Source organism: Pyrgilauda ruficollis, unplaced genomic scaffold, assembly GCF_017590135.1.
Source record: "Pyrgilauda ruficollis isolate IOZ18807 unplaced genomic scaffold, ASM1759013v1 scaffold175, whole genome shotgun sequence".
NCBI lineage: Eukaryota > Metazoa > Chordata > Aves > Passeriformes > Passeridae > Pyrgilauda > Pyrgilauda ruficollis.
In genome coordinates this window covers 641,555-658,718 of record NW_024516431.1, presented here as the reverse complement: position 1 = coordinate 658,718, position 17,164 = coordinate 641,555, and the positions used below count along the sequence as shown (strand labels likewise).

The following is a 17,164-nucleotide window of genomic DNA, read 5'->3' as shown; positions in this document are numbered from 1 at the left end:
TCTGTCAGGATTCTTCTAACTTTGTTTTGAGCATTCATTAACTATGTAGCTTTAGCTATGTGTTTTTAAAGCATATTAAACACAGATTAAGTGATAAAATTAATCTTGAAGACTATTCAAGTCTGGATACAATGTTAAATTTTAAATAAACACCTCTGATTGCAACTTTTTGCTTTATAATGCTATAGAAGTACCAGTAGTGTTGAATTTCGTTTATGCTTTGAAAACCTGTTTTCCTTGTAGTTTGAAGCAGGTGATTCCCTGTCCAGCAGCAACTTGGGTCAAAGGTCTCGCCCCAGCAGCGACCTCAACAACAGCTCGGTGCAGTCCCCCGCCCACCTGAAGGTCCAGCGGAGCATCTCCACCAACCAGAAACAGCGGCGGTTCAGCGACCACGGTAGGGATGACATTCCAGCAAGTGAAGTTACAGACACAGCTTAGTGGGAATAGGCAGGGTTTTGTGAGCCTGGCAGGGCCCCCACTCTGTGCATTTGTTGTGTAGCTCATCGTGATGTGTGTCTGAAGGTTTCTGTGGTAAATCTGGATCCGTGCACCTCAGATTTAATTATTTGGACTTGTTACTTGGTTGACTCACTAAATGAGCCACTGAGGGTGTTTTATGTTTAGGAACTAATGGCAGCTATTGCTCTGGATAACCCCAAGGGCAGCAGACCAATTATTTTATCGTTATCACATTTATCACGTTTATCACATCGTTATCACATTTGGCTGTGAGGCCAAATTGTTTCCTTCCAAGAGACAACAAATTTATCTAGTATTCAGGAAACATTTTCAGGTGAAAATGCTTCTATCAAAAAAGAATACATATTTAAAACATTAAATGAAAGATGATTTTTTTCCTCAGCTGGCAGATTGCTATAAATATTTCTAAAATGTTTTGCCCTTTTCTCTGCCTAATTTACATTACTGTTTTCTGCGTTTTTTTAGCTGATAAGATTTTATTCAAAGGAATGTAGTAGTCTGCTGATGGATGAGTTTTCCCAAAACATTTTAAAGAATGATGAGGGGAAAAGAATTGTGATATTTTTCAACTATAAACATGCTTGTAAACGAAGTAGGCCTAGGGTTTTCAGGGGAAAATAATATTTCATAGTATTTAGAGGAAAAGGTATACAGTAAAAAGTACTAAAAATTTTTTGAAAAAGATAATTTAATTCCTTTTTCATAATACTGTACAAATTGCATGGATTTAAAATGAGAATTAAAATGCTCTTCTAGGTTTTACATATTGATGTGAAATGGGAAGTAATTCTGAGCTGCAAATTGGAAGTGAAGAGAGAGTGGGTAAAAAGAACACAGGCTGTCACAGCTCGGTTTAGTAGGTTGGTCTGTGTGCTGAGTTTGCCGTCAGAGTTGTTCAAATGCTTTTTTTGGACTTGTGGAATTATATTTAAACTACTTTGGCCAAGAAAAATGCAGTGATTATTTTTAGGTATTTATTAATTATATTTTTATTTGGCAGTTGGCCCCTCGATTCCTCCTGCTGTGTCATACACAAAAAGGTCTCAGGCAAACAGTGTGGAAAGTGAGCAGAAAGAGGACTGGGATAAGGATGTCTCACGCAAACTCAGCAGCACTACAGTGGGATCCAAAGGAGAGATGGCTGCAAGTCCACTTGTGGGTCCAGAAAGAAAGAAGTCAAGTGCAGTTACCAGTGTGAGTTGGGTGTGCTTTTGGCTTGTTATATTTATTTTTCTCTATTTAAACGAAATGTGTAGCACAAGATTACTATAGACATAATGGGTACTGTATAAGCCACTAAGTCTATTTCTGGTAACTTTTACTGGCAGACAGAAATAGGCTACAGTAGATGCCTTTTAAAATAAACCTTTCCATTCCCTCCCAACTTTACTTTTTCTAACTCTAACATAACATTCTCATAAGCATGAGAATGTCTGCACTTGGGCAAACTTCAGTTTCTGTCAAGAAAAATACTGGATATTTAAGAAAGTACATGAGAATGGAGCCAATATGGAGTGCTCTTTTTCTGGTTTCTAATGCTTGTCTATCTACAAGGAAATCAAGGGACTTCTGATTCAGAGGTTTCATTATTGATTGATTGATTAATCCTACGTAATATCTCTCATGAACTTTCTCTGTAAATTTGGCTGTTTGGTTCTCTGAAACCACTTAATTTTGGACTTCAGAAATGGAGTGAGATGAGAGGGAACAACCCACTTGTTCCCTGGTGCATGTGTCTGCTAATATGATTTACAACCTGGCTGTTGTATTAAGGACCTGAACTAGCAAATTATTAATTTCTTAATGCTTCTGTTACAATATTCACAGTTCTGTAAACTGCTATCATATTACTGCCTCAGACACCTTTGTTCCAAATTCGAGAGTCTGTCTCTTCTACTGTGAAAGCATCTACTTTGCCTTTTGATAATTCATGTGCAGTAGGAGTGATGTTTAGGATTCAAAGTGAAAAAATACTGCATGGTGTTTAAACAGCTACTTAGGAGCAAGAGTTCTTGTGAGGAGAAAAAAATATGCATGAATCATGATTTCAGATTCAAGTATACTTTGTGCTATTTAGGAGACATGGTCTGTTAAATAAAAAACGCCTTTTTTTAGTACACTAGACTGGCAGCAGGAATTCGCATTGTCCTTTGGGATGCAATGTGCTCCCATCTTGGATATTCTGGAAAGACGATGTGCATTTCTATTAGGATTTTCTGAAAGCAAAATAAATGCTGAAGTCCATTTAACTCCTAATGTTCTGCAGGCTGTGTCTGCAATACATCTGCACATGCTTTAATTTTTTTTTTAAATAGGGTTGTTGTCTCCCCACCCCAGCAAAAGTCTTTGAAATTATGGTTGTGTGGATTGCATGCAGGAACTTTGAGTCTTCTAAGATTAGATTTCATATCTGAGCTTTTCCAAAATGTCTTGCCCCAAAACTGATTAGAGTCATGTGTGGTACAAGCTGATATGTCACAAGCATTTCTCTGCTTTGTGAGAACTAATTAAATGGAGTATTTTTGCTGTGAAGAATGAGAAATTTATTTACTTGCTAATGGCAACTTCAATATTTGTGCATTTTTAGCTCTGTTACTATATTGAGGACTTTGAAAGACTTTGTGATGGGCATGATTAGGGATATATTAGTGTCTGATATTACAACAGTAGTTCAAGGTTGAGCAGCTTACACAGATAGTGACTGTTTTCGTTTAAAACTCTAACATTTAAATTTTAAAAAAATCTAATTTAATGTGGATAATTTAAAAATATTTTTGTAACTTTGGGGGTAACGATGTTACCTTCAGAAAGGCAGAATTTCTTGAAAACATATTTATGACCTTTCAGTCATATTTGTGTAATTCAGGAGAGTTTAATTTCAGAAACAGTTATTGCAGTTGTTTATCTTCCTTACAATTTGGCCTTAAAACAGTTTATTAGGGGGTCTCTGTGGGGTCATATTAATGCTGAAAAGCTGTAGGTGAGAGAGACCTAAACCTAGTAAATCTTGCAGAGTTCGTTATGTCCTACAGTACCTGAGTCTAGGGTATTTGAAAACTTTTGCCGGCAGGCATCAGAATGTAATGTTAGCACAGTGCAACCTTTCCCCAAATTCAGTATGTAGTCCATTGAAAAGTGAGAATTGTATGTCATGTACTAAAGCTAAGTCTTCAGTAGCTAACCTGTGCTTGGTAGGGATAGAGAATATGTTTATGCTTATTTTAGGAAGTCTGTCCAAACTGAAATTAGTAACAGAAAGAAATGCAATCAGTATTTTTGCAACAAGAAGTGTTTTCCATGTTATCTACATCATAATTTCTGGGTTGACTGACATAGATTGATAATATTTCCATTTTCCTCTTGAAAGCTCTTCTGACAGGGGCAAGAAAAGGGAGCCCTTGTTGGAAAATTACGCTGTGCAGGAAAACCTTTCAGCTAGCCATAGGTGTGTTCTCTGGGATCCTGGTTTGTTTGATCCCAGGGACAAATAATACAAGAACACAGTATGTGGGAATTGCATAATAATACTTAGTAAAGTGTGTGTCAGCAAAATTAAACTTCCTTTTGTTCTCTCAGTGTGTTCTCAGTGGTGCAGTAATGAGATAATGAATGAGGTATTGGAAAAAGCAGCTGATGATATAAGTGATTTGTGTTGACAGATTGACTTAGTACATTTGAAAGCATTAGCGATATACATAAGTGGCTGAAACACTGTTTTGATTTGCTTCTTCCAATGCTTAGATTTTTCTCTAACATATATACAGTAGAAAGTATTTAATTTAACTTTAATCTTAATTCTCTTCTAGAATAATGTGTTTTCTGGTAGTGGAATGACAAGGAGGAACACTTACGTTTGTGAACGTTCTTCAGATCGCTATTCTGCTGTACAGAATGGGAAGGACAACAGGTATTGTTCAACTTTCCTTGTTTATTAGTTTGGGTACAGGAAGTGAGGCACAGAAGAAGCAGGTTGTGCAAAATACCATTATGAATCACAGTGTGAAATACATAAAGTCCAGGTGTGTGTTTTTATCTTCCACTGCTGCTTCTTTGTTTGGGATGAATTTTTAAGCTAAATGTGTCAATTGGCCTTTGCTTCTTTTTATGGACACTGATTACTGAGGGTTGTCTCCCAACACAGGAAGAAGTAACTGTGCTAACATCTAATTGCTAAGTAGGCAATTGTGCTGTGGAGAGCTTCAGATGGATTACTCTGACAGTGTAGCCTGATCCTTTTTCATTTCCCCCCTAATGATTAAAAAGCTGAAATGGTTAAAATTTGTCAATTGCTTTCAATATAAGTTTTTTGCCTAAATAGTATTTTCATAGTGATGGTAACCAATTTGTGTCTATTTGTGGGATGACAATGAAGCTCAGTTTAGTATGTTTTGTTAAGTACTATTGTGTTTAACACTGCCAGTTAGTCTTTTTAAAAATCTTTTGTTCATCCTTGGTGTTCTTTAACCCCTGTATTTGACTGAAAAATAAAATACTGGCTTTAATGGAGAGTAATAAAAACTGGATTTTTAAAATTTATGTTCAAATAACACCTCTTACTCTGATGCTTTTCAAGCTATTCAAATACAACAGTTACTGTAAAATGAATTTAAAAACTCATAGGACAAAATAGAGTAATTTGGTAAACTAGTTTTCTTTTGTTTTCTGTCTTAATGTTTGAATTTTTTAATGATGCATAAAATTTTGGAAATAAATACAGGGTTGTTCATTTACAGTAAAATTATGAGCTGTGGAACACGTGAAAAACAACTGTTTAATTAAACACTTAAAATTAGTTTTCTGCTTTTTAATGTACTTCCTTAAAGCATTTTAATTTCAAATTATTGGATGGGTGCTTTCAAAAGTGTTTTCCCAGAGTTTTGTGTATGGTTTCAAGTATTTGAACAAAGGTAGTAACAATCCTTTTCTGAAAAAATAAAATAAATCAGATAACAGATTTTTTTTGATAGACCATTGTAATATGTATTACAATACTTTTTCTAATCTGACAAAGATATTTTTCTTTCAAGAGATTTAATACATAAAATACTGTAAAGAGAAGGGACTTTTTCCAAAGTTTTTCATTTTACAGTTGATTTTTTTCCTATGGTATTGAAAGATTCTTAATCCCTATTTCTTTCATGAGCGCAGTGAATACTGTGCTCAGTTCTTTGAGCATATTCTGAAAAATTAGGAAGAATTTTCTTTTGAGTTATATTATTTGCCCTTCCTACAAGATGTTGTGTTGCAGTTGAATTTGGATTTGGTGCAGCTGAATGTCTTGTGTCATCAAATTATTCATCTGAAGTCTTTACCTCTTTGCTACAGATATTTAGCTGTGGGACTCCAGTTACTAATACATTATTAATGCAATTTCACTTATGCTTCTAGAGGCAAAGCTGTATTTTGCCTTAATTCATTTGACTTTTGTTTTAAAAATTAATGGCACAATAGTTTTGCCACTACTTCATCTTTATTGCCACTTAAGGAAGGAGAAATAAAAGTACTGATAGAAGGAACTGTACTTGAAAAGGGGTGACTCAGCCCAGCAGTGTCTGGAGGATGCTGTCCAGAGGACGACAAATTGGTCCTTTAAAAACCAGTCACTTCCATGTGATAATGTGACAGCAGTTCCAATTGTTTCATGTTTTAGATGTTTGTTTTAATTGCACATAAGGGTATTCACAAAAGGAGAGTCTGTTTAATCAGTCTATTTAAGTCTTCGTGAATTTCTTTTCCGGTATTTTTTTATTATGTCCTGTATTCACTGTAGTCTTTCTTCATTACTTTGAATAATGTGCTTTAATTGTGGGAGGAAAGAAAAGGTCTAACTTAACGTACATGGAGAATTCATTTATGGATTAACATAATTTTCTTAGAATTTTGTATTCTTTAGCTGACTAAGGCGGCCTGGTCACCCAGTCTTCTGTTTAATTAAGCAGTACTGCTGAGTTCTAAAATAATAAATTAGTTCATTTCTCTCTTTTTTGTAAGGGGTTTTACGCTAACCTTTCTTTTCCTATTTGTCCATCCCTGCTGCCTTGCTACCATGGAAAAGCCTGACAGAAATGTCTGCAAGCAGCACATCCTCTGCAGGCTCTGCAGTGGCCTCTGTCTCCACACGCCCTCGGCATCAAAAGTCTATGTCTGCTTCTGGTCACCCTATCAAAGTCACACTGCCAACCATCAAAGATGGTACTGAAGCTTACCGACCAAGGTAACAGATTGGTGGGCATTTCTTTATTGCTGTGCACTTCAGAAGTGCTCTTGTTCAGTTTGTGACAGACATCAAAGTGTTTGTAATCCAGTCAAAACTGCCACATTGCATTCTGGTTTTAAATAGGAGCTTACTCGAGTATTGTGGCTATTAAATGATGATTTAAACCTGATTTTGTTCATGGCACATGTTTGCATACAGTTAAAGAAATTCCTTGATGCCTCCCTCTGGAGACTTCTCAAAAACTTAAGTAGTTAAAAATTTGACTGCTTTAGATGGGATTGTACAACACAGGCCAGCATCAATTGAAATGAAATACTGGAATGTAAACTTCTTGGATTTGTAGGTTGCTAAGCTCGTTGTTGTCTAAAAGCACCATGGTATAGTTGTTCTTTCTGTTAACTGCCTGAATACTTTATACACTTATTTCTGTCAGGTTATGACTTAAGAAATATCAATTAAGTTTTTTGGGAGTGCATTAAGGGTATTAATGAACACATTTTTCCAGAAGAGAGCTGGGGACACTTTCAGATCTCACTACAGACTTTAACCTTTTTCCTTTTGTCCTATTATCTGTGTATACTTTTTTTCACAGCTCTAATACTTGAGATAGAAATAATCAAGAGATATTTTCATTGTAAAATCAAGCCAAGTATGAATTCTAAAAGCAAATCAGTAGCACATTCAGTTGTTTAAAGGAATCAAGAGCGGGGTTTCTTTCCTGTCTTTGAGAAACAGTTGTCATGTAGGAGGGCTTTTAGCCTGGTCTTTCTTGTTATTTATGCTTCTGTTTTCCTAGCAGTGCAACTCAAAGAGTGCCTGCTGCCTCCCCATCTGCTCATAGCATTAGCACCACCACTCCAGACCGGACCCGCTTTCCCCGGGGCAGCTCCAGCCGCAGCACTTTCCACGGGGAGCAGCTGCGGGAGCGGCGCAACGCCACCTACAATGGCCCTCCTGCCTCGCCATCCCACGAGACTGGGGCGTTTGCGCACGCCAGGAGAGGGACGTCCACAGGCATCATCAGCAAGATCACTTCCAAGTTTGTTCGCAGGTTGGTACCTCGAGTTTCAAGAGAAAAAAGAATTTAAAAAGCCCAGCCTGTAAGCAGGAGTTTTATTGCAAAGTCTTTGACAATTTCCAGTTTAACTCTGAAGTAAATATAAATTTAGTTAGAATGCTACTTCGTTTGTGTGTTCCTTCCAGAATCTGCCTTGTTTCACTTCTGTGTATATATTGTAACCATTGTTTGAACAGCTATTCTTCTTCTTTATCTTAAAGGAACAAGAGAATGCTGGTCAAAAGGGGCTTTTACCCCTGTTTCACAGCTGTGATACAATTAAACTAAAATCAAATTCATTTGAATACTGAAAGAGTGACTTCAAAATAAGTCATTATTTAATGTTAACAATATTTTACTTTTTTAATTTGATGCAGTTTGTTGCAAGGGCAATATTTACAATCACTTTATTGCTGTGCTTAAAAGGAGTAGGTGTTCACAATTTAGTTCAGGTAATTCTAAAATCTGTGAATAAATGAGAAGTTAGAAGCAGGCAGAAATCTGGAAGTGCGAAAATAATAGTATTTCAGTATCATACAGCCTGTTTTATGTCAGCAGCTTCTTCAAGTGTAAGTTCAGGTTTCTGAAAGAAGAAAACCCACACATCCTGGATCTGCATTCATTCCTGTGATTATGCTATCAGTAATAATCCTGTAAGGAGAGGTGCTGAGAAAGGTTTTCAAATACACTGTTCAAGATCAAGTGACTGTTGATTTAGCAGTCACAAGAGCTTTCCCAAAAGGGGACTTAATTTTCATTTTGCCTCTTTCTACCAGTGATTTATCTATTAATTTCCCCTGGTGAGGATAGTGCATCAGTGTATGTCTAAGAAATACCTCCTATGAAGACCTAAAAAGAAAAAACTGTATGAATTACTTTCTTTTTCCAGAAGCTTGAACATACAAGACTGTGATCCTCCATTATTGGTATCTCCAGCACTCATATAGTTGTATGGGGAGAATTGTGCTCTGATTTTAAAGAGCAAAAAAGTATTACAGCAAAGCTAGTCAACTGTTGTCAGTGTAGATTTCTAAATAGGAAGAAAGGTATCTTCTGTTGAGTAATGAATCAACTTCAAGAGTACAGGCTGCTTTTTTGTGTTATAGCTTCTTGTTTTTTGCAAGGAATGGTATCTTGACTTTGTTCTTAAAAGTTAGATCAAAAAAATGTTTTCATTATCTTAAAATATTAAAATAATATTTTAAACTATGTGTTTAGAATTAAGATAGCCTAAATTTGTGTATCTTAAATTTATCATTATTATAGAAGATTTTATACAATTTCCTAGTATGTTTTATAATGTTAAAAGTGCCTTTTGTCATGGCCTTGCAGGGTGTCTGTTTGTTTTGTTACTGGTGATGATGTGGTGTTTTGTTGGTTTTGGTTTTTTTTTAATTTGGGTTGTTTAAGACTTAGTGGTTGGGATTACCTGGGTGGAGGTCCAGGGGGTTATTTTTTTGCTGTTCTTTGAGTTGGATCACGTAACTTTTAACTTCTGTACTGTTCAGGAAATAATGGTTTAAAGCATACTTTTACTAGAAGGTGTCATGAAAGACTTTTTTTACTAACTTTTGACAAGGGTAAATGCCTTTTCTGGTAAGTGTATAAAATAAATGCCTAATGAGAATGCTTAGTGAATAGGGTATTGAAGTATTTTGAATCAATGGTTTATGTCAAATGATTCTTCCCTGGTGTTAGTTATTAAAGTACTAGTGTTTTGAAGGTATTACATTAATCAGGTAATTGAAATTTGGTGCTAAATATTGGTACAGCAGCACTAGGAACATATCTACATAGCTTACACAATCTGGGAATTAATTTCAAGTTGCTTCATACTAAAAATATGTAATATAAAACAGTTCCTTGCAAAACACAGCTCTAATGCAACAAGTTAAAGATACACTGACTTCAATGAGATTAGCAGAGAATTTGAGATTAAATGTAACGGCTGATTTCCTTAAAGTTAAGCAGATGTTGAAATAACCTTCCTGAACTGGGCTTCCAACATTTGGTCTCACAAACTCTTAGGCACATCTTATTGTTAATTGCTTGAGTGTGCTTAAGCATGGGCTTGTCTCAAAGTGCTTTAAGGGATACAAAACACCTGACTCACAAGAGTGCAGAGTGGAGCCCCCCTGGACCACCTTGACTAACTGCTCCTCTGTGCTTGCTGGAGTTACAAGTGGCCATTGCTGTGTCTGCAGTAGGTTCAGAACAACGTGTTAATTTTGCCATCAGTTGGGGAAAAAAACATAGACAATTACATGTCAGAGCCAGAAACAAACTAAGGTGTCATAAAGGGAAACAAATTACAGCTATGAAAAAATTATTTTAAACAGTATTAGGCTTAACATTATTATACTGATTATTTTTTTTTTTTTTTTCGTCAGTAGCTATTTAACATTGTTCTAGGTGTAGGTTTTCTTAACTTTTATTTTTCACCTTTATCATTGAATCTCAACCTTAACTTTGTTTTGAGGGATCCAAGTGAAGGCGAAGCCAGTGCCAGAACTGACACCTCAAGGTGAGGAGTCACTATTAATACTTCACTCCTAGGTCTTTCAAATCAAGTGATTTCTTAAAGCCTTTTAAATCAGGATGTTAAAGAGAATAGTGCTTAAATATTTTGTATTTCAAAAATGTTTTCTGTTTGGGGGGAGGGGGTCTTGTCAAGGTCCTTTTTATCCCTCATTTCTGCTTTCTTGTGAAGTATTTAATACAAAACTTTATGTAAGCGTATTCCTTTGAATAATAAAACCCCCTGTAGGAGTTAACCAGTCCTTTAGATTAAAAGGATTAAAAAAATCATTATTTGACTTACAAATATTTAATGGTGTTTACTTTTGGTTTCAGTGGACAGTGTCAATACTTTGTGTGTCTGTGTGTATATATGTATCTATTAAATTTTTATTATAGTTACATACTGTGCTCATTACTAAAGCTGCTGCTTGCCATAAGTAAACACCTTATAGTCCCTGAGAAATGAATGTTACTTGCTCTGAGAAATAAAGCAAGTGACATTCAGACAGAAGGGTTGGTGACTGCCAAATATTGAATTTCTGTGGCAACCACTGTACACAAATCTGTAGATGCTTTGTTAGCAATAAAACATTCTTCATTTTCCAGTATATTTGCTCTTTTGCCATGTTTCAGCTTTTGGTGTGCTTAAGCACAGTGCATACCTCTTTATTTTTCTGCTTTCTAATGAACAGGCATTGTAGTTTGCATTCATTCTAAACTGGTCATTACAGAAAGTATTGATTTAGTTTTCAAAATAGAAAGCCTGTATTAAAAAAAAAAAAACAAAACAGCAGATTCTTACCCAGATACACTGTATATAATACACAATGCTTTTATCGAAGTTAGCCCTTTTCAATTCAGAGTCTCTTAGCTGTCAAATTCTTGGTTGTGGAAAGGGAAAAGAGACTGAGTGTTCAAATTAAGTGTAAAGTTGCTTTCATTTTCCAGCTTTCTCTGCTTTTTGTCATCCTACAGTGTCTGTTTTGGGCTAAAAAAGGCGTTTGAGATCTTGTCCCTGCTCTGTCCCTTAATATCAATGTGGTTCTCTGGGGGTCACACAAAGTTGAATTAAAAGTGCTTATTTTGACTCTCTCTGAATAATGATGACAGTTTATAGACTTGAAATGAGAGCAGCGTCTTTCCCTAGTGATGGATGGGGAGGCCTCAGCATCAGGAGTACCTGGGGCAAGAGCAGATAACAGCTGACTGTGGAATTACTTTAAAATAATTAGTGCTGCTTTTCAAAATGTTTTCTGCAACAGAACAATTAATCTATTTGATAAGAAAGCATCATACTAAGAGCATTAATTGGAAATTGCTCCCTTGCAATTTTGTCCTTTATCAAATAAAATAGTTTGTCTGTATTTGTAAAATACACATCACTGTTTCTGACTTGTAAAAGCTGCTGGCCATGTACTCAAATGGTGACCAACAGGCTGTTCACAACCAAACTGCAGTCCAAAATCTGCCTCATCAGTTAAAATAAAACATGTTATTATAAGGTCTTTTGCCACAGAGAGAGGTCAAAAATCTAAACAAATACAAGGCAGGGGGGAGGCAGAAAAGAAGGGAGGGAATTAACTGAAGACTTGTGAATTGCAGGGTGGGATTTCTTCCTCTGCTGCTTTTACCGTATGATTTCTGCTTCAGGATTGTGTCCCTCAATTTCGGTTTTGTTGGTGTATGGCATGCTCCAGATCATGAAATCAGCAGAACTTCAGTCATGCTTTTACATAGATTTCACTTTCTTTGGAGCAGTATGGAGTAATGTGTGTCTGCTGCAGTTCCCATTGCGTCTGTTGTCATCAGAACTTTGTAGAGCAGGGGTTTCCAAACTTGCTTTGCTGCGTGCCACTACAGTGGCACGGTGCTGTGCTGAGCACACACACGCAGCATGTGGGGCAGGGCTGTTCCAGCAGGCTGTTCCATCCCACTCCCTGAATTAGCTTGCCCATGACTCGTGGCATCTCAGTGGCAGTTTAGAAACCCCTGTTCAAGAACTGTATTTCTTTTCTCTCTCTTGGCTACACTGCTCTGGTTTTGACTTTACTGTGTGTCACTTGTTCCAGGAGTGTTTCTGGGGAGCCTAAAGACAGAGAAAAGGAGGATAGCAAAGATTCGAAGCCACGCTCCTTGCGCTTCACGTGGAGTATGAAGACCACGAGTTCTATGGACCCAAATGATATGATGAGAGAGATTCGGAAAGTATTAGATGCCAATAACTGTGATTACGAACAAAAAGAGAGGTTTTTGCTTTTCTGTGTCCACGGTGATGCACGACAAGACAGCCTTGTTCAGTGGGAGATGGAAGTCTGCAAACTGCCACGATTGTCGCTCAATGGAGTTCGCTTCAAGAGAATATCTGGGACTTCTATCGCATTTAAGAACATTGCATCCAAGATAGCAAACGAGCTTAAGCTGTAAAGAGAACCTAAATTCTTTGGGATCAGGGAAGATTCATACATGATCTACACTTTGAATGTACTGGTTTCACCTAATGTGATTGGCCTGTGAAACTCCCCATGTAGAAATTGCCCTTATTGCAATAAGGTTATACATAGTTATTCAGAATTGTAAAGTTAAATCCAGTATGATCTATATTAAATAACTGTAGCTAAAGAAGTTATGTTCACATGTACAGGTAAGTATATAGAGCATTCTGTTCATTTTATGTTCATAGAGTTGTATAATAAAAAGATGACTGCTTAAATTCAGATCTTGTATAGTTGTCTAGATTTCTGCACAGAAATGTATGTTTGATGCTTTGAGTTGGAAAAGTTCTTCCCTATCATTTACATTTTTGGTGGATTTTATAAGTCTTACCTCTACCATGCGTTTTTTAAAAAACTTATGTCCTGAGTCAAATGCACAAACTAGTTTTCACAGCTGTAGCATGACCATTTTTCATTATTTAAAAATTGTTCATGAGTTGAACCAAAAGTCAATGAGTAACTGGCTTTTGTTCTGCAGGAGACTGTTCCTGCTTATCTGTGGCTCTTTGTTATTGGACCGTGTTTAGTTGAAAAAAAGAGACAAATATATTTACAGTGTTGGCACTTACAGTTTAGAAACTTTGTTCTGCCTTTGGCCAGCTCAGAGCTGTGGGGGAACAGAAACCAGGCATAAGATTTTGTCTGCAAATTCCAGTGCTTATTCCCATGGCCCATTAACAAATGTAGCACCAAAATGGAGAACCGGAATAATTTCCTTTTAATATCTTGGTGTAAAATATCACTTATTTTCTGCCTTCAGAATACTACAAATTCCATTTTATGGAAATCTATTAACATTGGGACTGTTTAATAGCACAAGATAATCTGAAGTGTTGACCAATTGTGTAAGTTAATGATACCACCTCAGGAATTAGCTTGGCTTTTGGAACATGTGCCCCCAAAGAATACATACAATTCCACATAATATTTTACAGCTAAACATACATTGTTTATAATGATAAATTGTTGATTTATGCTTTTGTGGTTGTACAGTTTGTTCCCATGTAACCTGTTTGTGTTTAATATTTTACCAGATTTCTTGTATTTATTCCACATCATTATGCCTGTAATGTGCAGCTTTGTAATTAGGCACTTGCCTACAGAAAAGAAAAAAAAAAACACCCCCACATTTTTTTTCCTTCATAATTAATGATTATAAACTATGTAAAACCACTAGTACTGATACATTTTAATACTTGTTCTTTTGTACTGAATTAACCATAGAGGTTGGTTGTGCAATGTTATTTAATGTTGTAATTACTGTAATATCAACATATGGGCCCCATCTGCACACTCTTGTGAAGAATAGAAAGTTCATTAAGAAATCGTCACTTTAAAAAATAAAAATTAAAAAAAAAAAGCTGTGGTAAACTCTGTAACCCTAAGTTAGAAAACTGTAAGTGTAGTAAATGTGCCATTCTCTAATGGCTTCTTGACCAAGATGGACTTTACATACTGTACTGTGATGTAGCTTTCCTATGTAACAGTTATGTTCGGAAATGGACGTGTATTGTTGCCTTAGAAAAAGGGTGGTGTTTGGAAAGAAAGAACTGTAGCCCCTTTTTTTTTTTTTTTTTATCTGATGTTCATTGAACCAAATCTGATGCAAGTCATCTTGATTCACTGGTGCACTCTATTAAAACTTACTTGAACAGTTCTCATACTAAAATACTTGTTGTTTGCTCTTTATAAAAGCACAGTCATTACTGCAGGTAACAAAACAGTTTAAAGGTGCACAGGCTCCATCTTCAGCATGGTGTGAAATCAGAATTAGCATTGCATGGATTCAGTGGTCCTGCACTGTTCAGAAACTATTGGTGATTTAGCATTGCTGAGAAATGGATGTCCATAAACTTTTACAGGATTTCACCAAAAATCGGTGTGGGGAGGAAGCGGTTGTGTGTCTGCTCGATTTACCCATAAATGTCTATAAATGCTCAGTTGTTCTTAAAAATACAACTGGAATGTAATCATAATGCTAATCTAAGGTCATGTGTGAACTTGGTCATGAAACAAAACCCTTTACCTTTTCAGAAGGTTCAGTGGAAAAAATATAGGTCATGCTGTGAGACAGTAGATTAAATACTTAGGAGAGCTTCCCGCTTTATGGGCACTGTTTTTCCATGGCTAACTTTGTCCTAGATTGCTGCTGGTTTTCACTGCTCCGTGTAACTAGAGATGTAGCAATGTTCCATAAAACACACATAGCTTTTCCAGAGGACAGAGCTGACAAATTTTAGTTCAGCCTTCCCATGAAACATGGCACTGCCAATTTAATGTTTATATTATCAGGGCAGCTTGCAAATGGTGTTCTGTCCAGTGGCTGCCAGCAGTGCGAAATTGCCCTGATTCCTAGACCCTGTGCCCTCTTTTTGCCTTGCTGGAAGATGAGTTGTGACCCACCTCATGCTCTCCATAGCAAATACATCTGGAGCTTCCTCAAGCACACAGTCTGAATGTAAAAGTTGTAGGTGCACACAAGTGCAGCATTTGGCTTTCCAAATCTATTGTCCCAGCAGGAGTAAGACAGGAAGATTGAAGAAAGCAGTTCTGAAAAAGGTCTCTGGTTTTATTGGCAAGCAGTGTCGTTGTAGTCTGGGATCAGTGAGACGGTGCCTACCCAGCCTCAGTGCCTGGTTCTGGGTGCCTTGCTGCTGCCTTGCGTTGGACCTGTTCTGTATCAGTCCTTTGGTAAGAGCTGCATTTCTGATCCAAATGGTCCCAACTTCCATTTGGGAGGGGACTGGTGTGGCATTTTATCAGCACAGCTTTAACTTTAGAAATATGAAAGAGTTTTTAAATGCCACATCAAACTTTCCAGCTTAAGGCAAAGATAGGGATGCCTCATATCTTCAGAGACCTCATGAATTCAATTGTAATCTGTTGCCAGCATCTCTGTGGGATGTTTGGGTTGGGTGGAGGGTGAGCAGTAGGGTTACTGCATGGTTCAGCTAGTCAGGGTTGGGGGGTTTTTTACATTTCTTGCTTTGAGGTATACCAACATTTCCAAAACTAGTGCATCCCTTTTCACACAGTCCAGTTTAAAAACATTGAAATGTATATAAATCAGTGAAAATACAATAAACAGTCATTCCTGGTCCTCTGAATGAATGACACTGCTGGGGAACCAAGTGGGGTCATTATGCAATATGTTAATGGATGGTGCTAAAATTCCATGAACTGTTTAGACGTGAGGTTTTGGTATCTGGTGTCCATACACCTGAGGGTACCTTGGACCTATTCATCTCAGAACATGTTATGATTCCCCTGCCACCATGCAAATGGAGACACTAAATCTCAGCTAAGAGATGTATTCTGTGAGGTTTTTGATAGTTAAATTCTGGAAAGGGAAGCAAACTTGCAAGGGACAAACCAAGTCCGTGGGGAAAGGCCTGCCTCTCTTGGGAAGATAGGGAAATATTATCTACCTCAGAGCTTCTCATTTATTGGGATAGAGCACTTCTGTAGTGGCAGTCCTGAGACGTAGCTCACACCTTCCACCCTTCAGGGACATGGCCCCACTTTACACAGCTGTTCTTTACAAAGCTTTCTGGAGCTATGAAGGTGGTGAATCACCATCCTTGAGGCAGATAAGACCGTGAAGTGCAGGATTTACTTTCTGAATGTTACATGCACATCTTGGGGAGATGCAGGTTCAAGGCTTTGTTCCTTAGTAAGAAAAATCCAGGGGAAAGGTTTAGTCTGTCCTCGTGTTGCATGTGCTTGTCCAAAGCTTTCATATGCATATCAAATGTTGATAAATACACCAAATGGTTTAATAGTGTCTATCCTCGCTGTACAATTTTGTATTTCTTGATGCGCCCTCGCTGAGGAACACCACTTAGGAGAGGCAGTTGTTACACTACAGCACCCCAGCCGCGGAGGTGGGGCTATCACAGCCTCCCCCAGCATTTGGGCAAAACCACTGAGAAATTTCGCCGCTTTCCCCTTGGCTAGGGGTAGCCCAACGCAGCCCAGGACGCAGAAGAGGCTGTTCACCCGTGGCTCTAGTAGGAACACCGATAACTGAGGGATTGGAGGAGCTTGGCCTTTTTCTCTAAGGGGGAAAGACCGTGACCTCCTGGAGTGGCGCTGCTGTGGGCCGGGGCAGTGCTTGTGGTGCCACGGAAGGATCTTCCAAGGGTCTCGCCGGCCCTCCCGGCGCCGAGGCCGAAGCAGCCCGGGCGCGATACGGGGCTGTGCCGCCCCGTCAGCGTTCACCTGTCCCCGCTAAGTCGACGGGCTCCAATCCCGGGCTCCCGCAGCAGCTCCCGGCTTCCCGCACCAGAGTGGCGGCAGGGCCAGGGTCCGCAGCCGGGGGCACCGCTAGCCCTCACCCGCCTGCTCCTGGCCGGGGCGCCTCTTCCCGCGGCCGTCCCGCCCCGGGGAGGGGGC

At 38.0% G+C, this 17,164-nt stretch overlaps 1 protein-coding gene across 6 annotated transcripts in view; it reads left to right on the top strand.

Moving 5' to 3' along the window:
* The window catches only part of MARK1 (microtubule affinity regulating kinase 1), a 57,214-nt gene extending 42,788 nt beyond the window's left edge, over positions 1-14,426 (top strand). For 3 of the 6 annotated variants that reach the window (XM_041464223.1, XM_041464228.1, XM_041464227.1), the window contains 7 exons: positions 244-397; positions 1,484-1,677; positions 4,290-4,390; positions 6,539-6,697; positions 7,497-7,751; positions 10,237-10,281; positions 12,347-14,426. In XM_041464223.1, coding sequence (XP_041320157.1) covers positions 244-397; positions 1,484-1,677; positions 4,290-4,390; positions 6,539-6,697; positions 7,497-7,751; positions 10,237-10,281; positions 12,347-12,701 — 1,263 coding nt within the window. In that variant the 3' untranslated portion in view covers positions 12,702-14,426. The remainder of the gene's footprint in view (positions 1-243; positions 398-1,483; positions 1,678-4,289; positions 4,391-6,538; positions 6,698-7,496; positions 7,752-10,236; positions 10,282-12,346) is intronic. The other 3 variants (XM_041464224.1, XM_041464226.1, XM_041464225.1) reach the window with 3 other exon arrangements.
* Positions 14,427-17,164: the final 2,738 nt, after the last annotated feature.